Below are 17,340 nucleotides of genomic sequence, written 5' to 3' on the forward strand. Positions count from 1 at the left end.
ATATTGAGAGAAAAGATTGCCTTGGAAAAAATAAAGACTGCATTGATAATGAGGAGGTGCATAAAAGTCAATTAAATTAAGCATTGTGTTATAAAGTCAGAGCTGTTTATAATCAGAAACATCATCTAAGCCTAAAACCATATTTATTTCAGGCAGTTCTTAGGTCTAGACACAACTGTCAGAAGAAAAAAAAAAGTAGAAAAAGTTCAAGTGTAGCTAGAATATGCCTGAAGAATGCAGAATAGTTATGAAAAGCAGCGTGTCGGTGTGTTCACCATATGGATTACATAGCCCATGGAATTAAGGCATTCTCTGCCTTGGAGAGCTGAAACACAGAGGTCTTGACTCCTACAATGTCTAGAACACCCACATTCCCATTGAGTTTTGGGGGGTAGACAGATCATTATTTGTTTTGGAGTGTATAGAAGCTTCCATCAGAACCACAAAGTAATAAGAGTAATAAGAGCTATTGTATGAAAGTGCAAAGAAGTGGGGCTCTGTCCCTAAAAGCTGCTGTTCTTCAGGAGACAGCAGAGAGTCTGTCAGGAATGCCCAGTGTGGGTAGAACTGCACTAGACAGCACTAAAGCAGGAGATGCTCCAGTGTTTCCTTTGTGCTGCCTGTGTGTCATTTACTGCCTTCCTGCTTTCTGCTGGGACTGAGAAGGGCAACACCATCACCTGACACCTGCCCTGTGCACTGATGGTAGTAAAACTTACATAATCCTTGTTTAATGTATGCCTGGGACCATGTGACAAATGCCATTTAAAGGCATATTCTGAGGGGTTTGCAGTGAGGATGGAAATTCAGTTAATAGATTTATTTTGAGGTACATTTTGACTTAAGAGACATCTGAACACAAAATAAAGACTTGCAAATTGACTTCCTGTTGTGTTTCTCTGTGGTGCCCTTCTGTCTGCATTGCTGGTAGTTATTTTTACACTTCATGGTTTATATGTGGGTTTGGTCATGGCTGTTGGACAGGTTATGATGACCCTGACTGGCATGGAACAGAGCTGTGCCACCCTGTGAGCTGTGAGCTGTCCCAGTCCTGGGAAAAGCTTGCAGTGGAACTGTGGATGTGACACATCCAGTCCCCCTGTGCTCTGCCCATAATGCACAAATGGTGCAAGACAGTCAGAAGAGATGTACTCTAAAGGGTTCTCATGCTCCCACTCTGGATTTCTGTGCATTTTCACATCTCTTTCTTGACCTTTCGGCTTCATGAGCCTTTGCCCACACAAACATGCCTAGAATTTATCACTCTCCCAGTTTCTTGCACTCTTCCTGTAATTCCCTCTTAAAGAATTGGAGTTTCTTGGTTTTCATCAGGGAATAAACCATGTCTTCTATAGTGCAGTCACAATTTCAAAACAAACATGGTTGATTTGGAAGGAGTGGTTGCCATATAAAAGAAAAATATGAGTAGCTTCTTCCAGGATCTGCTGAATGAAGTTCAGGACAGGTAATTTACAGCAATACCTGTCCTATATGTCCTATATATCCTATATGTCCTATACTGCAGTATCCTTCAGCTTCTGCGGGATGGAAATCTGTCATTTTAAACAAATAATAAAACGATGAACATTAATACTTCTGGTTTTTTTAAAGAAGAAACTACTTACTCCTTTGAAATCCATGGCATTAGGATTTATCTAATTTCCCAAGATTTCCAAATGTGTAGGCTTACATGTAGGAGCCTAGGATTTCAGTGAGATTAAATTTGTGATAGCACTCAATTCTATGCTATACATAGTGTGGCATGAAATTTTATAAAGGCTACCATTCTTTAAGGTTTTTCTTTTCATTTATTTTAGCCTCATAATGTAACAGTGGTTTTAACTTGGAATTTTTCAAAATACTGTTCAGCTACATAGTATTGCTGAAACTCTTGAGACATAATTGCATAAAACCCAAGGTACCTTAATATTCTCTTTAAAAACTTCAACTCAAAGTACTATTTACGGAGGAAAACATGCTAATCTGAATGATAAGGTGCTGAAAAACCTTTGAAAATCTGCTCAGGCAGTGTTAAAATGTCTCAAGTTCTGTAGTAGCTGCAATGTTCGCTTTAGAGAATGCCATAATTGAGACATTCAAAGGAAGAAATAGCAGCAGTTGGAATCCCTGGGTTTTGCTATTTCAGGCAGTAAGAGAGGTTTTACAGATGAAAATTAGTTCTTCAGTTAAACAGGGCATCCTGCAGCTCCTCAGTGAGGTCTGTCTTTGGTGCTGTTACGGGATTGCTCTTGCTTTTCTGCAGAACCACTGATTTGTATTTGTTTTTCTTCCTATGAAAACACATTGTCATGACTAAAATGTTCACTGGAGATCTGTGTGCTCCTCAGCATTACGTGAAATGTCTGCAGTATTTGCAAGGCATTGTGCTCTATCAGTGAAACAGTGCTGGGAGCCCTGGTCAGCTCTGACAGAACCCTTCAGAGCTCACTCCATTCTTGGCTATTTAAGGAATGAGAGTCAGGTTCATTTAAAATTCCTGCTGTTAATGCTCCCAATGGGAAAAAAAAAATCCATGTTCTGAACAACTTTCAGCCCAAACAAAGAGATAAAGTATGTAAGACAGGGACAGCTTCATACAGTGAGTGTGGAGTTATTAAATATTGAAGAGGATAAATGAAATGATAGAAGGGTTAAATATTGGGAATCTCAAGCTTTATGTCTTTTTAAATGAGAATGAAGCTGTTCATGAGGAATTCATGTTGAATTGAAGATCAGCATTGATAAGCAATATAAGTGAAATGCTTTTTCAGTACAAATAAATAGGAAAACACCTTGCTTGTGAGTTTTTTGTGCCCTTGAGATATCAATGAAAACATTTTTTAAGAGTGTAATTTTCATGTCTGAGGATGCAATCAGTAAGTCCTGTTAAAGTTACCAGGGGTTGCTGGGAACACATCCCATTATTCCAGCTTTGTACCTTAGATATGGGACCCGTGCAGCTTCCTGTTCTTAATGCTGAGGCATGGAAACTGTGGGAGCTCAGAATTCAGGTTTGCATTCTCTAAAGTCTGTTTGTTATGACAGCTATCAAGAGATACATTTATAAGGACATGTTGATGAAGGAGTTGAAATGTCTTTTGTGTTAATTAAAATAAATTTTAAGTTTAAAGGCAATTCAAGGCCCAGAGATCACAACTGCTTGGTCCATTCCCTAAAACAGGGCAATGAGACAGGATGTACAGGCTAATTCCTGTATGCATATGTAAATTCAAAATGTGCTCTTCAGAAATTAGGGTCAGATGTAAAAAATGCTGCTGAAAGTTCTGCATCTCAGTATTGTAATTGGAGTTCTACAAAATTTGCAGCTAGATTGTTTTTTTCCTGAACAGCACAGGTTTGGGTTGAGCAAAGTATTCACAAAGTTTCTGTTAAATGTTTCATTTTTATTTGGTCAATGTTAAGAAGTTTCTCTCCCCCACTCACAGAAAGCCCCATACAAATAAACAGATTTACAAGAGAATTAAGCATATTTATAGCTGCAGAAACATCTCAACATGTCAGAATAAGTACAGAGTATGTTATTTTACTTTAGAAATAGCCAACAGCAGAGTAATTACTGATATTGTCGAGTCTGTTAGGCAAGGTACTCAGTGCTTTTGGTCAAATTAGTTTGTAATAAGAATTAACTACTACCAAAAGAGTCTTGTCTTCCTTTTCAAATGTTCCTTTATTAATATAAGAAAAAATTTGTTGCTAGGAACTGTCATTATTGAAAGGCCTTTTCTGGGCTTTTTTTATGGCAGAAAACGTAGTGCAGTGGGTTTGGTGCAGGATAGGTTTTGCACAATCAAAGCAGAGCCAAGTCATCCACAGGAGCTCCACTGAGTAATTTGATGTTGCTGAGATGCACTACCCATAATGTATTGCTCAGTTAAAATGCTCTCCAAAGAGTTCACATCACCACACATCATAAATCCTGTAAATTCTGCTTTAACTGATCTTAGTATCAAAACTCCCATTGCCTTAATTGGGGCAGGAGTTTCATATCATTTTATGTGAAAGCACATAAACCATTATGGTTTAAAGTTGTCTATCAAAAAAATAAAGCCAGAACATAACTACTGGAATTCCAGTAATTCAGGCATTGGCATCACAGGGAGAATGAAGGGTGTGGGACAGAATAAATTTCTTCTCTACAATTTGTCTTTGGCAAAGTATATAAATGTGTTTTATATCTGAATGTTTCTGGAAAGTTTTCAGGGTTTTTGTAGGTAAGGAAACACAGTTCCTCCTGATAGAGGATACTCAATGTTTTTTTGGTTTTTTTTCCTAATGATGAGAAGGATTTAATCCTGTAAAATGCAAATGTTTATTTACTTCTCCTGCTTCACAGACATTTTCAACTTCCTCTTTTTCCTTGGTTTCTTTTTCCTTGAAAATACCTTTATCCATGTCCTTGTTTTCTCTGCCTTCCAGAGAAAGTCTTAAATTCTTTCTCAAGCTCCAATCCTCATTTCTTTAGTGATCTAAGCCCCCAAATCTGCCTGTCTTCTGAACATTTTTGTTCTTAGCTGCTACTTTATAAGATCTGTGATTTTGCTGCTGCCTTTGGTTTCTATTCCCGACTCATTCTGGAAATCCAGGTTTCTATCTCAAGACATACCTTGGAGGAATCTTAGTAAAAAAACACAATCTCTGAAATACTTCAGTTACCAGAAAGTGGAGTTACTGGGGACTCCAGTGAATTTCTGTGCAAGGTTATGTGTTTTCAAAATGTCTCGGTTTTTCATCAAAGAATGACTATGGCACATGCCACACTTGTGAGTCAAAATCATCTTCTGACCTCACTCTCTTTCAAGTTTCTTTTTTGTCCAGAGCCCAGGGCTGTAAAAACTCCAGGGAACAGCTCATAGAAACTCAGTAGTGGACAGATTGTGGTTTTAGTTGCCATTTCCTTTGAAACACCTGAGAAATGTGGTGTTTGCCCTGGAGAGCACAGTCCCCATGAAAGCACAGTCCCCAGGAGAGCACAGTCCCCAGGAGAGCACAGTCCCCATGAAAGCACAGTCCCCAGGAGAGCACAGTCCCCAGGGAAGCACAGTCCCCATGAAAGCACAGTCCCCAGGAGAGCACAGTCCCCAGGAGAGAACAGTCCCCATGAAAGCACAGTCCCCAGGAGAGCACAGTCCCCATGAAAGCACAGTCCCCAGGAGAGCACAGTCCCCAGGAGAGAACAGTCCCCATGAAAGCACAGTCCCCAGGAGAGCACAGTCCCCAGGAGAGCACAGTCCCCAGGAGAGCACAGTCCCCAGGAGAGCACAGTCCCCATGAGAGAACAGTCCCCAGGAGAGCACAGTCCCCAGGGAAGCACAGTCCCCATGAAAGCACAGTCCCCAGGAGAGCACAGTCCCCAGGAGAGCACAGTCCCCAGGGAAGCACAGTCCCCAGGAGAGCACAGTCCCCATGACAGAACAGTCCCCATGAGAGAACAGTCCCCAGGGAGGGGTGACAGCCAGGTCAGCATGTCCAGGACTGGGGGCTTTTCCAGCTGCAGGGATGGTGCCTGTGGCAGCTGCATCCCTCAGGAATTGGCTGTGCAGCATCCCCCAGCAGGGCAGGGGGCAGGAAGTTCAGTCTCTGGCATTCTGCAGGAGTTAATGGCATTTAATGGGATTTCCTGCGCGTCTCAAAGACTTGCTGGGCATCTTCAGTTTGGTTGGTTCTGAGGGGAAGGCCTTTGACTCCTACACAGCATTCCAGCAGGCTGAGCTGAAGATCATTGAAGTTAGCAGATCAAAAGACTTAGAACTGAAAGAGGTGGTAAGAAAAACTAAATTTTCTGCCAGTTTTTCTGGAATTGACAACCTCTTTAAGCTAGAGATGAGAGAACATATTATCAACACAATTAAATGGAAAATAAATCCATTGTGCTATTTAGAGGAGACAAAGAAAGAAAACATTTGCATTCATAAAGCAATTCATAACCATTATAATTTGCTACCTCAGGTTTTAGCTGCCTGAACTTTAGAAATTGTCAGTTGAATCAACTGATACTATTGAATCTTGCCCTGGTGTCAGGAGTTAAACCTTCTAATAGTCACTTTTTTCTTTTATAATTCTTTTATAATGTGTTATTTTTGAATCAGTGAAATTTTCTGTCTTGAGTCAGAAACCATCTGAATTTTGCAAATACCCTTGTCGTGTGTCCCTTGTGCACGTGCTGCTTTCCACCCAGTCCCCCTCTCCCCTGGCCCAAACAAGTGCATGTCTCAGCTGAGAGACAAGATGGCTTTGCTCATAAGATGATGTCCTCATACATTTTGTCCTTATTGTACTCCCGTTATTATCGTGTTCCTGCACTGACAAATCACAGCTCCGTTGCTCACAGGCTTTGAGACTTGGAAGAATTAAAGCCCAGGCTGTGATTGCCTTTGGGAAGTGCCATGCATGTCCTGCACTCCTGTCTGAGCTCAGTGTGGCTTGTGGGGCTCTGAAGGTGACCTGGACCTTTCTGTGCACTGGTTCCATTTGGGGCTGTGACTTCCAGGACAGCAGTGCTGGGGCACAGGGCTCCCTGCAGCCACCTCAGCCAGGGCTGCTTTTCCTGGCCTCCACTCAGCTGCTTCCACACCCAGAACATTGGCAGAGGGCACAGAGGGCACTTTCCTGGTCTCACTGCATCCCAAGGCTTGTGATCACAGCCTCTGGTGGGACAGACTGGGAAAATGCCCTGGGAATGGTGCAGACAAATTTCAATGGATTGACCTCGAGCTGTAATAAAGGAAGATTAATTGCCTTATCCTAGATGCTATATATTATTTATAGTATGGATTTATATGAATGAATAGTAAATTTTAGGAAGGGAGGCAAGTTAAAAAAAGGGCAAATAACCCGCAGCATGGGTATCTTTGTGTCTTAACTAAATATGTTTGAATTCATGCAAGCCTTGTAATTCCACCCAGCTAGACAAATGCAAGGAAAGGAGGGACAATAAATGCTTCCAGAGGAGATCTTTTCTGAGAAAGACAAAACTTCTTTTTTTTTTTTTTTCATAGTTTTAGAGTTAACATCAGTGTGCTACAACTTAATATGCCTTAATAGGGAAAATATATTTTTTTTTATAACTCTTACCTGCTGATTATCCAGCTTATTTGCTCATTTGAGCTTAACTGGCTGTGTAGTGCTCTGCCTTTTTAGTTCCAGAAACTTCACATACAAATCTGTGTATAGATCTCTTCCATCATCTTTAGCAAATGCAAACCAAAGAAAAGGACTCTGCCTATCATTTTATTTTATAGAATGCTGTGAATTTGTAAGCATTGTTGAGAAGCATTGAAATATTTTTAAGCCATTCCTGCCTTTTCCATTTTAAAAGATAAAAAGTCCCATCTTATTTAAAGCTTTAAAGAATTCAAAAATACCTGATAATCTTTAAAATATTCTAATAAGCACTGTATATAATCAAAATTATGGAACTTGATTTCAATAATGGGATTTTCATATTTTCTTTTCTAATTAAGCATACAGTTTCTTATAGCCTGAAATAGACAGCGTGGTAAAATGTTTTTGTTGTGGTGCTTAAATAAATGCAGTGTGGCATTACTATGTTTTTGGAAACCTGAAATCTGACTCACATATCCTGAAGTAAAGTCAGTAGCTCAAATAAGACAAGACAAAACACTTTGGAATTTTGAAAATTCTGTTCTTTTGAAGACACTGCATAGAGATGGGAAAATATCAGAGGTTTGAGAGCTGTGTTAACCTGTGGATAAACACTGACTTGAACCAGTCTAATATTTTGTAGTTGTCCTTTTGTCTCAGAGTAAAAAACTTCAAGTATTCATTGATTGCGTTATATATGAAGCTTTTTCCCTTGGAATCTATTATTTTATGAAAGCCTGTGGAGTGGTTTCTACAGTTAGTTCTATAGCAATATTTTACCAGACTTAAGCAGGGAGAATATAAACAACCCCTCCAGCCAGAACAGCAGCTGCTCATCTCAGGATTAGAGATTTCTTATTTTTAAGCCAGAATCTGGAACAGTGTAAAATGATCAATAAATTTCATGATGTGAAAATATTTGAAGAGGGATCATCTGATGCAAAAGAATTGCTTTGCACTCCTAAAGAGCATGGATGTTTTCCATTATTTGTAAAATCTCCACAACATGGGACACATGAAGTTTATACAGCCATAGTTTTTACATTTGGGTATGAATCTCCAAGATTAATCTCCAAGATAAGAGTTTGCAAATAATTTGATATTTTATTTTATTTTATTTTGCTTTTGCTTTATTGTTCTTTTCCTCTTCCCAATACCAGTCTCTAAGGTCTAAACTTCTGATAGACCTTAGCATTTGTTCGTAATGTACTTTTATTTTCTTCCCCCAATATAATTTAAGGAATGTTCTTGCTGTCACTCATTTGACTGCTGTTATTGCTCATTGGACACCAACTGGAGAAAGCTGAGGCTGGTAGAATTGTACTCAGTGTATCCTGAGGGTTCCTTAAGTAAAAATGCCATCAAAAGTATTCTTTAGGAATCAGTAAAAGGAAAGTTTTGGTGCTTTTTCTGTTTGTTTCTTTTTGAGTTTTTTTTGTTTGATTGATTGGTTTTTTAAGAGCTCAGACCCTTCACAGAAGCAGGAGGAATAAAAAGCATTTGCTACTTCAAATATGAGTTTCATAAGGAGTTCCTTTTTCATGTGAGCTCCTGTTTTGTATTTCATTGCAGTTCAATTGCATCTGCCCACAATCAGGGGATGCCTTTTGGCTCAGTGCAGCCTGTGTCCCTCCGAGCCCGAGGCACACCTGAGTGCCACTGGAGCACTTCTGTGGGACTGTGTCTTCAGGCAATTTACCCATTCCAATAACAAATACAGAATACTTCAGCTGCCCTGCAAACCAGAATCCCAAATGCCATAAAAAGCTCTGAAATTGCATCCATCACTTCTCATTTTTCAACACTGACAAGACTTTTGGCCCTCATCTATTACATAAACTCACCAATTTCTCCTCTGGCTGCACAGTCATTACAAGATAAAGAGATTTGAGATCCCTGTTTTCCATTTCACCTTTCCCTGACACATCCCCAGTTTAATCTTCCTGTTGCTTAGTTATTGCAAAAATGGACAAAACCAACTGCTGTGAAGATAAGTATGCTTTCTTCTGAAAGGTCTGTTGCAACACAGAAATGAACTCAAAGCACCCAGATTAATGCTAGAATATAAACTAATTCAGCTTTAGAAGGATCAGTCTTCCCAAGTCCAGTTTCCTAATGGTTAAACAAAGAAACAAGAAAGGAAAAAAATGAATTTCAATTTGCCATAAATATATTTGTATGCTTTTCGCAAATAGCCAGAGAGAAAAAATAATTTGTTAATTGCCCACATTTACCGGTGGCCAGAGCCCTCTCCATTGTCTTGGTGGGTTTACTGCTTTCTTCACAAAGGGAGAAACTTGAATCTCACTGATGTCTTGGGCTGTCACAGAAGACAAGGCAGGGAAGAGTTTGTGGTTGTATCTAAGGATTTTGTTTGGTTTTGTAATTTTATTTTTTTTTAAAATTTGGTATCACTTTAAGTGTAAATTCTCCACCTTTGAGGTGATTTCTGTTAACTTACCAGGTATTTTCCTCAGCATCTGGTACACAGAGCTAAATAAAAGGTATAGATATTACCTTGCATCTGAGTTTACTGCAAATGGGGTAGATATTCCTTGGTGCAGTGCTCCCTCTTGCCTGGGGGAGTACATTCCTCAAATTGAAGTTCCTTTAGCTGTCACTGTTGTATTCCTTATGTAGGAGTTCCAGTGACATAATATTCAGATTGTGCCTGAGGGAAGAAAGCTCAATTTATAAGCAGAGCAAAGCTAAGCCTTTTACATTTCCCCCTTCTCTTATTTTGTGTCTTCATCTTTTCCAGTCAGCAGGAGATGGATGGTGAGAGGGTTCAGCAATAAGACAATCTGGTGATGTGGTGTAGCCTCTCCTTAAACATCTTTTTGTGTGATCTTCCTATGTGCTTCAAGACCAGATATCCAAATGTTCAACAGCTGGATTTGAAGGATAGGTTTTTCCAGAAAAACTTCAGATCCTCTGGTTAAATTGTAAAGAAGTGCAGACTTTTATCAGTGATTAAAATGTAGAAGTTTGTTTTCTTGGCAATGTACAGAACACAGAAGTAATTGTAGGTATTTTTCCAAAAACACAAAGTGAGAGTGTGACCAAGAGTTGAGTGTTCTCACCCACTCTGCTGGTGTCTCACCATTCTGCTTTGTGTCATGTCAAGTTGGGTTTCTCTGCATGCCCTTTCTTTTGCACCTGAAAGCAATTCCTTTAAAAATGTCTTAACCTAATTAGGCTGACAGTTGGGAACACATTAAAATCGTTTTCCAAATCGCCTTTTTATGTTGGTATTTTAATTGGAGGGATGTCTGCAAGTGTTGGTTTTCTCATCAGTGCAGTACAATGTGCATGCCATTTTTCTTTTGTATCTGAATATTTCTTGTAGGGATTTTGTTAGTGGCTTTTGAGTAATACCATTAACACTGGAAGTACGTTAAATAATTTCTCTTTACAGATAAAATGAGCTGAATGGATATGAAACGCAAACCAAATTAATTAGGCATGTTTTTTTCTCTTCTAGTGAACAAACACAAACCCTGGATTGAGACATCCTACCATGGAGTCATAACTGAAAACAACGACACTGTGATCTTGGACCCTCCCCTGGTTGCTTTGGATAAAGATGCTCCTGTTCCCTTTGCAGGTAGGAATGAACATGGGCAGCAGCATTTGAGCCTGGGGAATGCATTGGGAATTTATGGGCATTTGTAAAGAAGGAATTTCCAGTGCAGTTTGACACATGTCAAGGTTTCATGTAAAGTTCTGAGTACTCAGGACCTGACTGTTGATGTTTCAATGTCTCCTGCACTGAATTTGTTGTGAAGCAGAACAGAATAAACAGAATAATACAGCAGTCACCCGCTATCAATATATTTTTAATGAAAACACAATAATTACGCAATTACACTTGAATTTGCTTTTATGGAAATGAATTGTAGCATTTTCCTAAAGTAATAATGTATAATTAATTTTGTTCAGCAGTAACAGCCCCTGCTTTCTCTGTTCCTGTTCTGTTCCCTGGCTATGGATAAAATGTGTGACAAATATTTAAAGTTGCTCAAATCATATCTTACTGTGTAAGTACTTTGTAACTGTCAAGAGTTGATTGAATTAAGAAAATTTAATGGAGGTTTTGAACATTTTTGCTCAGATTTCTGTATGATAGATGTATGTTATATACAAGTTTGCATTTGTATTAAGTCTATTTTACCTGGCATTTTTCTGTCCTGAGTATCTTAAGCAGAATATGGGACTTCTGCATGTTGAGCAAGTTTTCTCTTAAATTCTCTCTTTCATTAAAAATACTTTTTGAAGAAAAGGGAGAACAGTAAAGTTTGATAGCTGCTCTGAGGATCCTAAGATGGTGCAGTTGTTAAAAAGATAATATTGCTTAAGAATCTTCACCTTTTCTAAGGAAAGGAACTGGTAAAGGTGAGTATCCTTGTTCTTGGGGAGTTGTCCCAGAAGTCCAAGTGCTTGTCCCAAACAGCATTTTACAGCATCTTGAAGGAATTGCTCTCAGTCACTTTTCCCAAAAGCTTATGCTGGCATCAGCTCCTACCCTGTCAAACCGGGGGTCTCAAATGGATTTTATACATTGACCCCCATTTTAATATCAAGATTTGTTTGTCACTCATAGTGCCCAGTGATGCTTGGCTGCATGAAGATCAATTCCTAGTGAAAAGAGGCCCTTTTGATTTTTTCCTTTCTTTAAAGTTTTCTGTCACTGAGGGTGTTCCATCTTAGATTGAATTCTTTAGCTTGCATTCCCTTAGGATCCATCCAGGAGTGTTAATCACGTGCTGTTGTCATGCCACTGCAAGCTCTTCCAACTGGGAATTCGTTAGCCTAATTATTTTCTTAGCTTTTACATTGGGAGAATCAACACATTTTTCATTAAATAGTGATTTACTTTTCATGTAGAAAATTATCCTTTCAAATACTGAACTTTGGCTTTTGTGATACAGGTTCTGTTGGACAGTAGTTTTAATTTAGCTTCTCCATTTATTGATTTGAAGTATTTCTATTGTGAGAAGTATTTACTTCTTGCAAGGGTAAGTACTTTCTGTATTCCCTGATACTAATAGTTCATTTCCTGATATTATTTGGCTTCATGATCTGCAGTCCAGGCATAATAATATAGTATTGATTGAACCCTTCATCCCCTTGAAGGGCCTGCATTCCCTGTTTTTGGAAAAACCTCTATGCACTTTTTAAAAAAATCCCTTTCTTTTTAAATGTTGGAGGAACTTCCTATTTCTGTTGTAATTTTTGCTTTAATGTCATGTACTTTTATTTGGTTTCATAATATCATTAATTCAATAAAGGTTTTTGTGGAAAATTCAATTTGCATCATGTATTTAGTAGGAGAAAACTGAAACAGATACAAGTACAAAATTAACAATATTCAGTAGCTGTTCATTTAATTGTGTGGTAATGTGGAATATCTTTTATGGCCATATTTTGTTTAAATGTGGACATTTCAGTTGTGTAATATATCAGTCTTTAATTGTAACAGAGAATCAGAGCTCCAACTGTTCTTTTATCATCAGCCTGTTAATATTTTCAGTATTTTGTGCAAATACTGGAGAAGAAAAACATTCTAGTACTTGGAAAGTTCTCCATGTTTGCTTGGTTGGTTGTTTTTTTAACAGGCCCAAATTCAAGAATGTATCAGGGCAGTTTCTGATCTGTGCTGAGATCTCCTTGAGCAAACTGTAGTAAGACTAAATTTCTGTGATTTCTCCTCTGCAAAAACCCCTGCAATAGTTAACAGGCAGATTGTTGGCTCTTCCATCAGGATTAGAGTTACCTTATAGAAGTAAACTTTGTTTTTCAATAGTACTAGTGTACATTTGACTTTAAAAACACACTTCCTTTCATTGTCTTCCATCAGAGACAAGTTTAGGGGAATTTATCTACCACTGTGACAGGTCATGGTAGGGGAAATACCTCTTTATTTAATAAATTTATCTACTAGCTTAATACTTACTTATTCCATATTTATATGTTGCTTGTGAGGATGTAGTCCTTTTGGACATGTGCTTAACTTAGTCCTTGTGTTTGTACCTTTCTGCTTCCCCTGGTGCACAGGTAGTTCATGCATTTGTATTTTTCACCTGGGCAAATAATTGTTCACCAGGTAACTGCTTTGTGACTAAACAGAACTAAGCTGTTAAGAGGCATTTGCCTCTTACCAATTAATTTGGTAATTTCAGTGATTCTTGTCTGCCCTCAGTGCTTTGATGTGTTTTCTGTATCTATCCCCATGATCTCATTTTTTTAGTTTAAATGTTACTTGTGGCACAGGCCTACTCCAAGCTGCAAACGGTGTTTTGGTTTTCACTTATGGAAACTTTAATGTTTTTTCTAATACCTCTGCCTTTTTTCATCACCATGGCTACTAAGGTAAGTCTGTCAACCCCTTCTAGGAGTGCACACATTATGGTGCACATCAAACCTGAGTGGTCACAGGAGAAAATTACTGTAATCTGCACTTTTTTCCCACCTCTATCTAATGTTTAACATCAGGGGTGATGACAGGAGAAAAAGGAGTCTTCTGTGCATTTTCCTTCCCAACAGCTCTGTGTTCCAGGAAGGACTATGGAGAGACTAACAGGACTAAATGTGCCTGTGAAAGTGCTGGCTGTCAAATGTGATCAGCATTTTTCATAACTGGAGCATGAAGACTTTCACAAGACTTCAATGAATGGCTTTTGGTGTCTCTTCATCTAATGAATTTATTGTGAATAACTGAAGTATATGTAAAGTCCTGGTTCTTAACATTATCATGGTATAAGCATACCTCACTTTCTCTTTTCTATGCAATTGTATTTTTTGTCTCCTAGTTTTGAAGAAAGCTTGAAAATAACAGTATAAGATTGTGAGAAGTTTCAGGATCAGCAGTTTTCAGTATTTCAGTTTTTCAAGTCCTGGCCCAAAAAGGATTTTTACAGACTAGTGTTGAAATACAACTGACCTTTAAAATAACTAAACTCACCGTGCACCTTGGAGCCTTTTGTAGGGTATCAGAGACATTCCCTGGCCCTCCTCCCCTCCCCTTGGCCAAAAAATACCCCCTAAAAAATAAACCCCTACAAAACCTACAGAGAAACTGTAAGCATTGTATAGGTGCAAAGTGGACTTAGCTCATTTAGGGACATCCATGGGAATGATCTCTGTTTTAAAAAATCTGATCAAATATCCCCAAAAGAAGGATGTAACTTTAGTTCAATTTACACCACCTGGCACAGGCAGCCATGCAACAGTCAACACCCTTTCTGGTGGGGAGGCTGGTAGCCACTTCCAGGATTTGACTTTCAGGCTTAGGGGTAGTTTGGCTAGAAACAAGGTGGGATCTACTGAATCAATTTTCCAGGATTCTGTCTCTCACAAAATGCTGTGAGATTATGGAAGGCTTTTGGAAGAAACATCTAGCTGCATTCCAATAGCAGCAACTACGTTTCATCAGCAGTGCTGTGCAAAAATAGATCTGAAGGGAACTTCAGGATGTCCTCAGTCCATCCTCCTCCCTTGTCATTCCTGAAAAAACAGTTTTCTCTCCTAATCTTACAGATCTGTAGTGGCAGAGATGCAACAGCTTCCCTGGGCAATCTGTTGTACACTTCACCATACTTCTGGTTTTTCACGAAGCTTGGTCTGAAGTTTCTGTACAGTGCTTTTAGTCCATTAGTTTTAGTCCTATCCACAAGGCAGAGCAGATTTTTTCCCACTCTTTTTGTGCAGAAGCCTTTTATGTTCCTCCCTAAAAGCACTGTGAGCATCTTAAACAGCCTGGTGTGGAGGGGGCTTCTGCTGTTGGTGTTTTCTGAAGCAGAAAAACAGGAGGTAATACTCAGGGCAGTGAGGGGATGGATGTCCCTTCTCACCCTGGAAGAGCCAAACTTGTCACTGTGCCCCCATTTCTGGGCTGATAAAGTCACATTTGAGTGCCTGGTGTCCCAGCAAGGCTGAGCTGGGTAATTGTACTGGGGTGAGCTGGGCACATTACGTCTTCAGCTACTTTTATGCTCTTGATAAATTTATAGAGAACCTTCTTAGCAAGGTCAGAGGTCTGGCTCCCCCCAGACACATAATCTTTGTCTCAGAAGCAGTTCCAGTTCACACCTCCTGGGCAGATGGAGTCCCAGTCTCTGACAGTGCTTTGGCTGTGCTAAAAGCACTGTAAAGAAAAAGGAGACAATAAAACCAACCAGGAAGGATGCCTGAATATTCATATTCAATATCACTAAACTACAAGCTGCAACCACAAACTCTCCAAATCTTCTTTTTTATTTTTAGGAGTTCAGAGTAGTGTGTATTGTCAGCTGCACCACAGCAAATCCACTGCTTGTCAGCCCTCTTACACCTAGGAGCTGAACACAAATTCCCATTGCTCTGCTTCAGACTGTGAAGCTGCCCAGCCTCCTTGTTTGTCTGTTTGTATTGATAAGCAGTGGCATTAATAACAGCAGCTGTCCTTTTGGTACAACATTAAAAGTACAGAAATTATTTTTAAGTTGTCATTCTGAATATTATCCTTTCTATTCACTGTCAGTCAGACTTAGAACATGAGTCAGTTTAGGTTGCCCAGAATTCATTGGTGTTAAATATTTCTCTGTGAAAATGAGACATGATCAAAAAATAGGAAGTGCAGGCAAAGCCATGGAGTGTTGCAGTTGTTTATAACACTTTTTAAATGATTCTTTATTTCTACCTTTGAAACTTACCTTTATTACTGTAGCTTAATTAGTTAAGACTTTAGCCTTCAAAGCCAAAAAAAAAAAATCTCTTCACAATGATCCTAATCTAAGGTACAATAAAACATTGGTAATAGCACAATTAATTATGGAGAATCTGTTTTTGACTTAAGGGATGCTGCTCATCATCCAGTAAAAGAGTGATAAAAAATGCTCAGGTTTCAGATTGAGAATGCTCCAAAAAATCAGTCACTCTCACAGTGACCTCTGTTAGTCCCTGAAGCTCAGAGATGAGGGGTTTGAGGGCTTTGGGGTTTGGTTATTTTCTGTGATTGCCTTTCTTAGTCATTTTTACGGCTGTGAAATAACAGTAGGTGACATCAGTGTGTCCAAAGGAGACTAAAGGATCAAAGGTTCGGGCTGTTCTGATGGAGCTTGCAGTGGCTGCTGCGAGGTCTTCACTGCAGGAGGAAGGGGCTAGGGAGAAAATGAGAATTCTATGCATGGGAGTGAATGCCAGCTCCTCCTGACAGGTAAAACCAATAATGAATGGGAACACTGAGATACTTCATTACACCAAAATATGCTAAATTACTTAAAGCTAGAAAGAAGCAAGGAAAATAACCAACTAATTCCAGAATGATGATATCCACTTGGACTTCTAAAATTACTTAAGCAAAATAGTGATTTGAGATACATTTGAACTGTTTCTGAGTAGTTTTCTTTTTATGTGTAAGACTTGATCTTTAGAAAAATAGGACAGGATATTACAGTGGATTGCAACCCTACACAACAGGATAGGGGCAGAATTTGTCATTTTATAATCCTGATGTATACTAAATAACCATTTAAGTAAAAAATTGTTAAGTTAAAACAGGCTGTCACTGAAGGTGCCAGGAAAATAGTGAGAGTTGTTGAACTTTTGGGCTATTCAGAACACAAAACAGAAACCTGAGTGGGGACTACTGGAACTGCTGAAACTATTGGTCCAAAAAATTTGTTGCTGCTGTTACGCTCTGAGGGTGGATGTAGATTTTGTGTCACACTCCTTTGAAACAAATGAAGCCTTGCTGTATGAGAGCCATTGCTTGTAGTTAAAAATTATACTGTGAACAATGTGTCTGAATCTGCAGCTGAAATATGAAGTCATTTATTTCAATGAACTATAGCCATTACCTTTTTATTTTCAAAAAAATATTTTAAAAGCTGCAGAAAGTATTTATTTTGTTGAGGTACTATTTTAACACATTTTTCTTCTGCAGTGAAACATTTTAGTGTGGACTTTGAATGTAATTTGCTTTTGAGGTGTGATTTTTGCTGTGTAGGTAAGCATGGTTTCTACAATTTTTAGACATTCTCTGAAATCAGAGATAGTTCCTCAAGGATTTCAAATTCTGAAAGTCACAGGAAGGACAGCATAGGAAACTCATCTGTTTGGGGGTAAAAAGGATGTGGAACAGGTCTCTCCTTACGGTTTGAGTGATACATGGAGGGTTACCTGAGGTCTGAACAGGCTCATATATTAAAATAAGTGTGAGCAGCTGAAAAATGAGAA

The 17,340-nt window shown here is 38.9% G+C and overlaps 1 protein-coding gene across 3 annotated transcripts in view; it reads left to right on the plus strand.

The window, feature by feature from the left end:
- The window catches only part of CLSTN2 (calsyntenin 2), a 300,445-nt gene that overhangs the window by 111,452 nt on the left and 171,653 nt on the right, over positions 1–17,340 (plus strand). For all 3 annotated transcript variants that reach the window (XM_088060824.1, XM_088060825.1, XM_005529580.3), the window contains exon 2: positions 10,607–10,729. In XM_088060824.1, coding sequence (XP_087916950.1) covers positions 10,607–10,729 — 123 coding nt within the window. The remainder of the gene's footprint in view (positions 1–10,606; positions 10,730–17,340) is intronic.

Source organism: Pseudopodoces humilis, chromosome 11 (genome assembly GCF_049639895.1).
Source record: "Pseudopodoces humilis isolate 2021_Gansu_Grassland_sample_001 chromosome 11, ASM4963989v1, whole genome shotgun sequence".
Taxonomy (NCBI): domain Eukaryota; kingdom Metazoa; phylum Chordata; class Aves; order Passeriformes; family Paridae; genus Pseudopodoces; species Pseudopodoces humilis.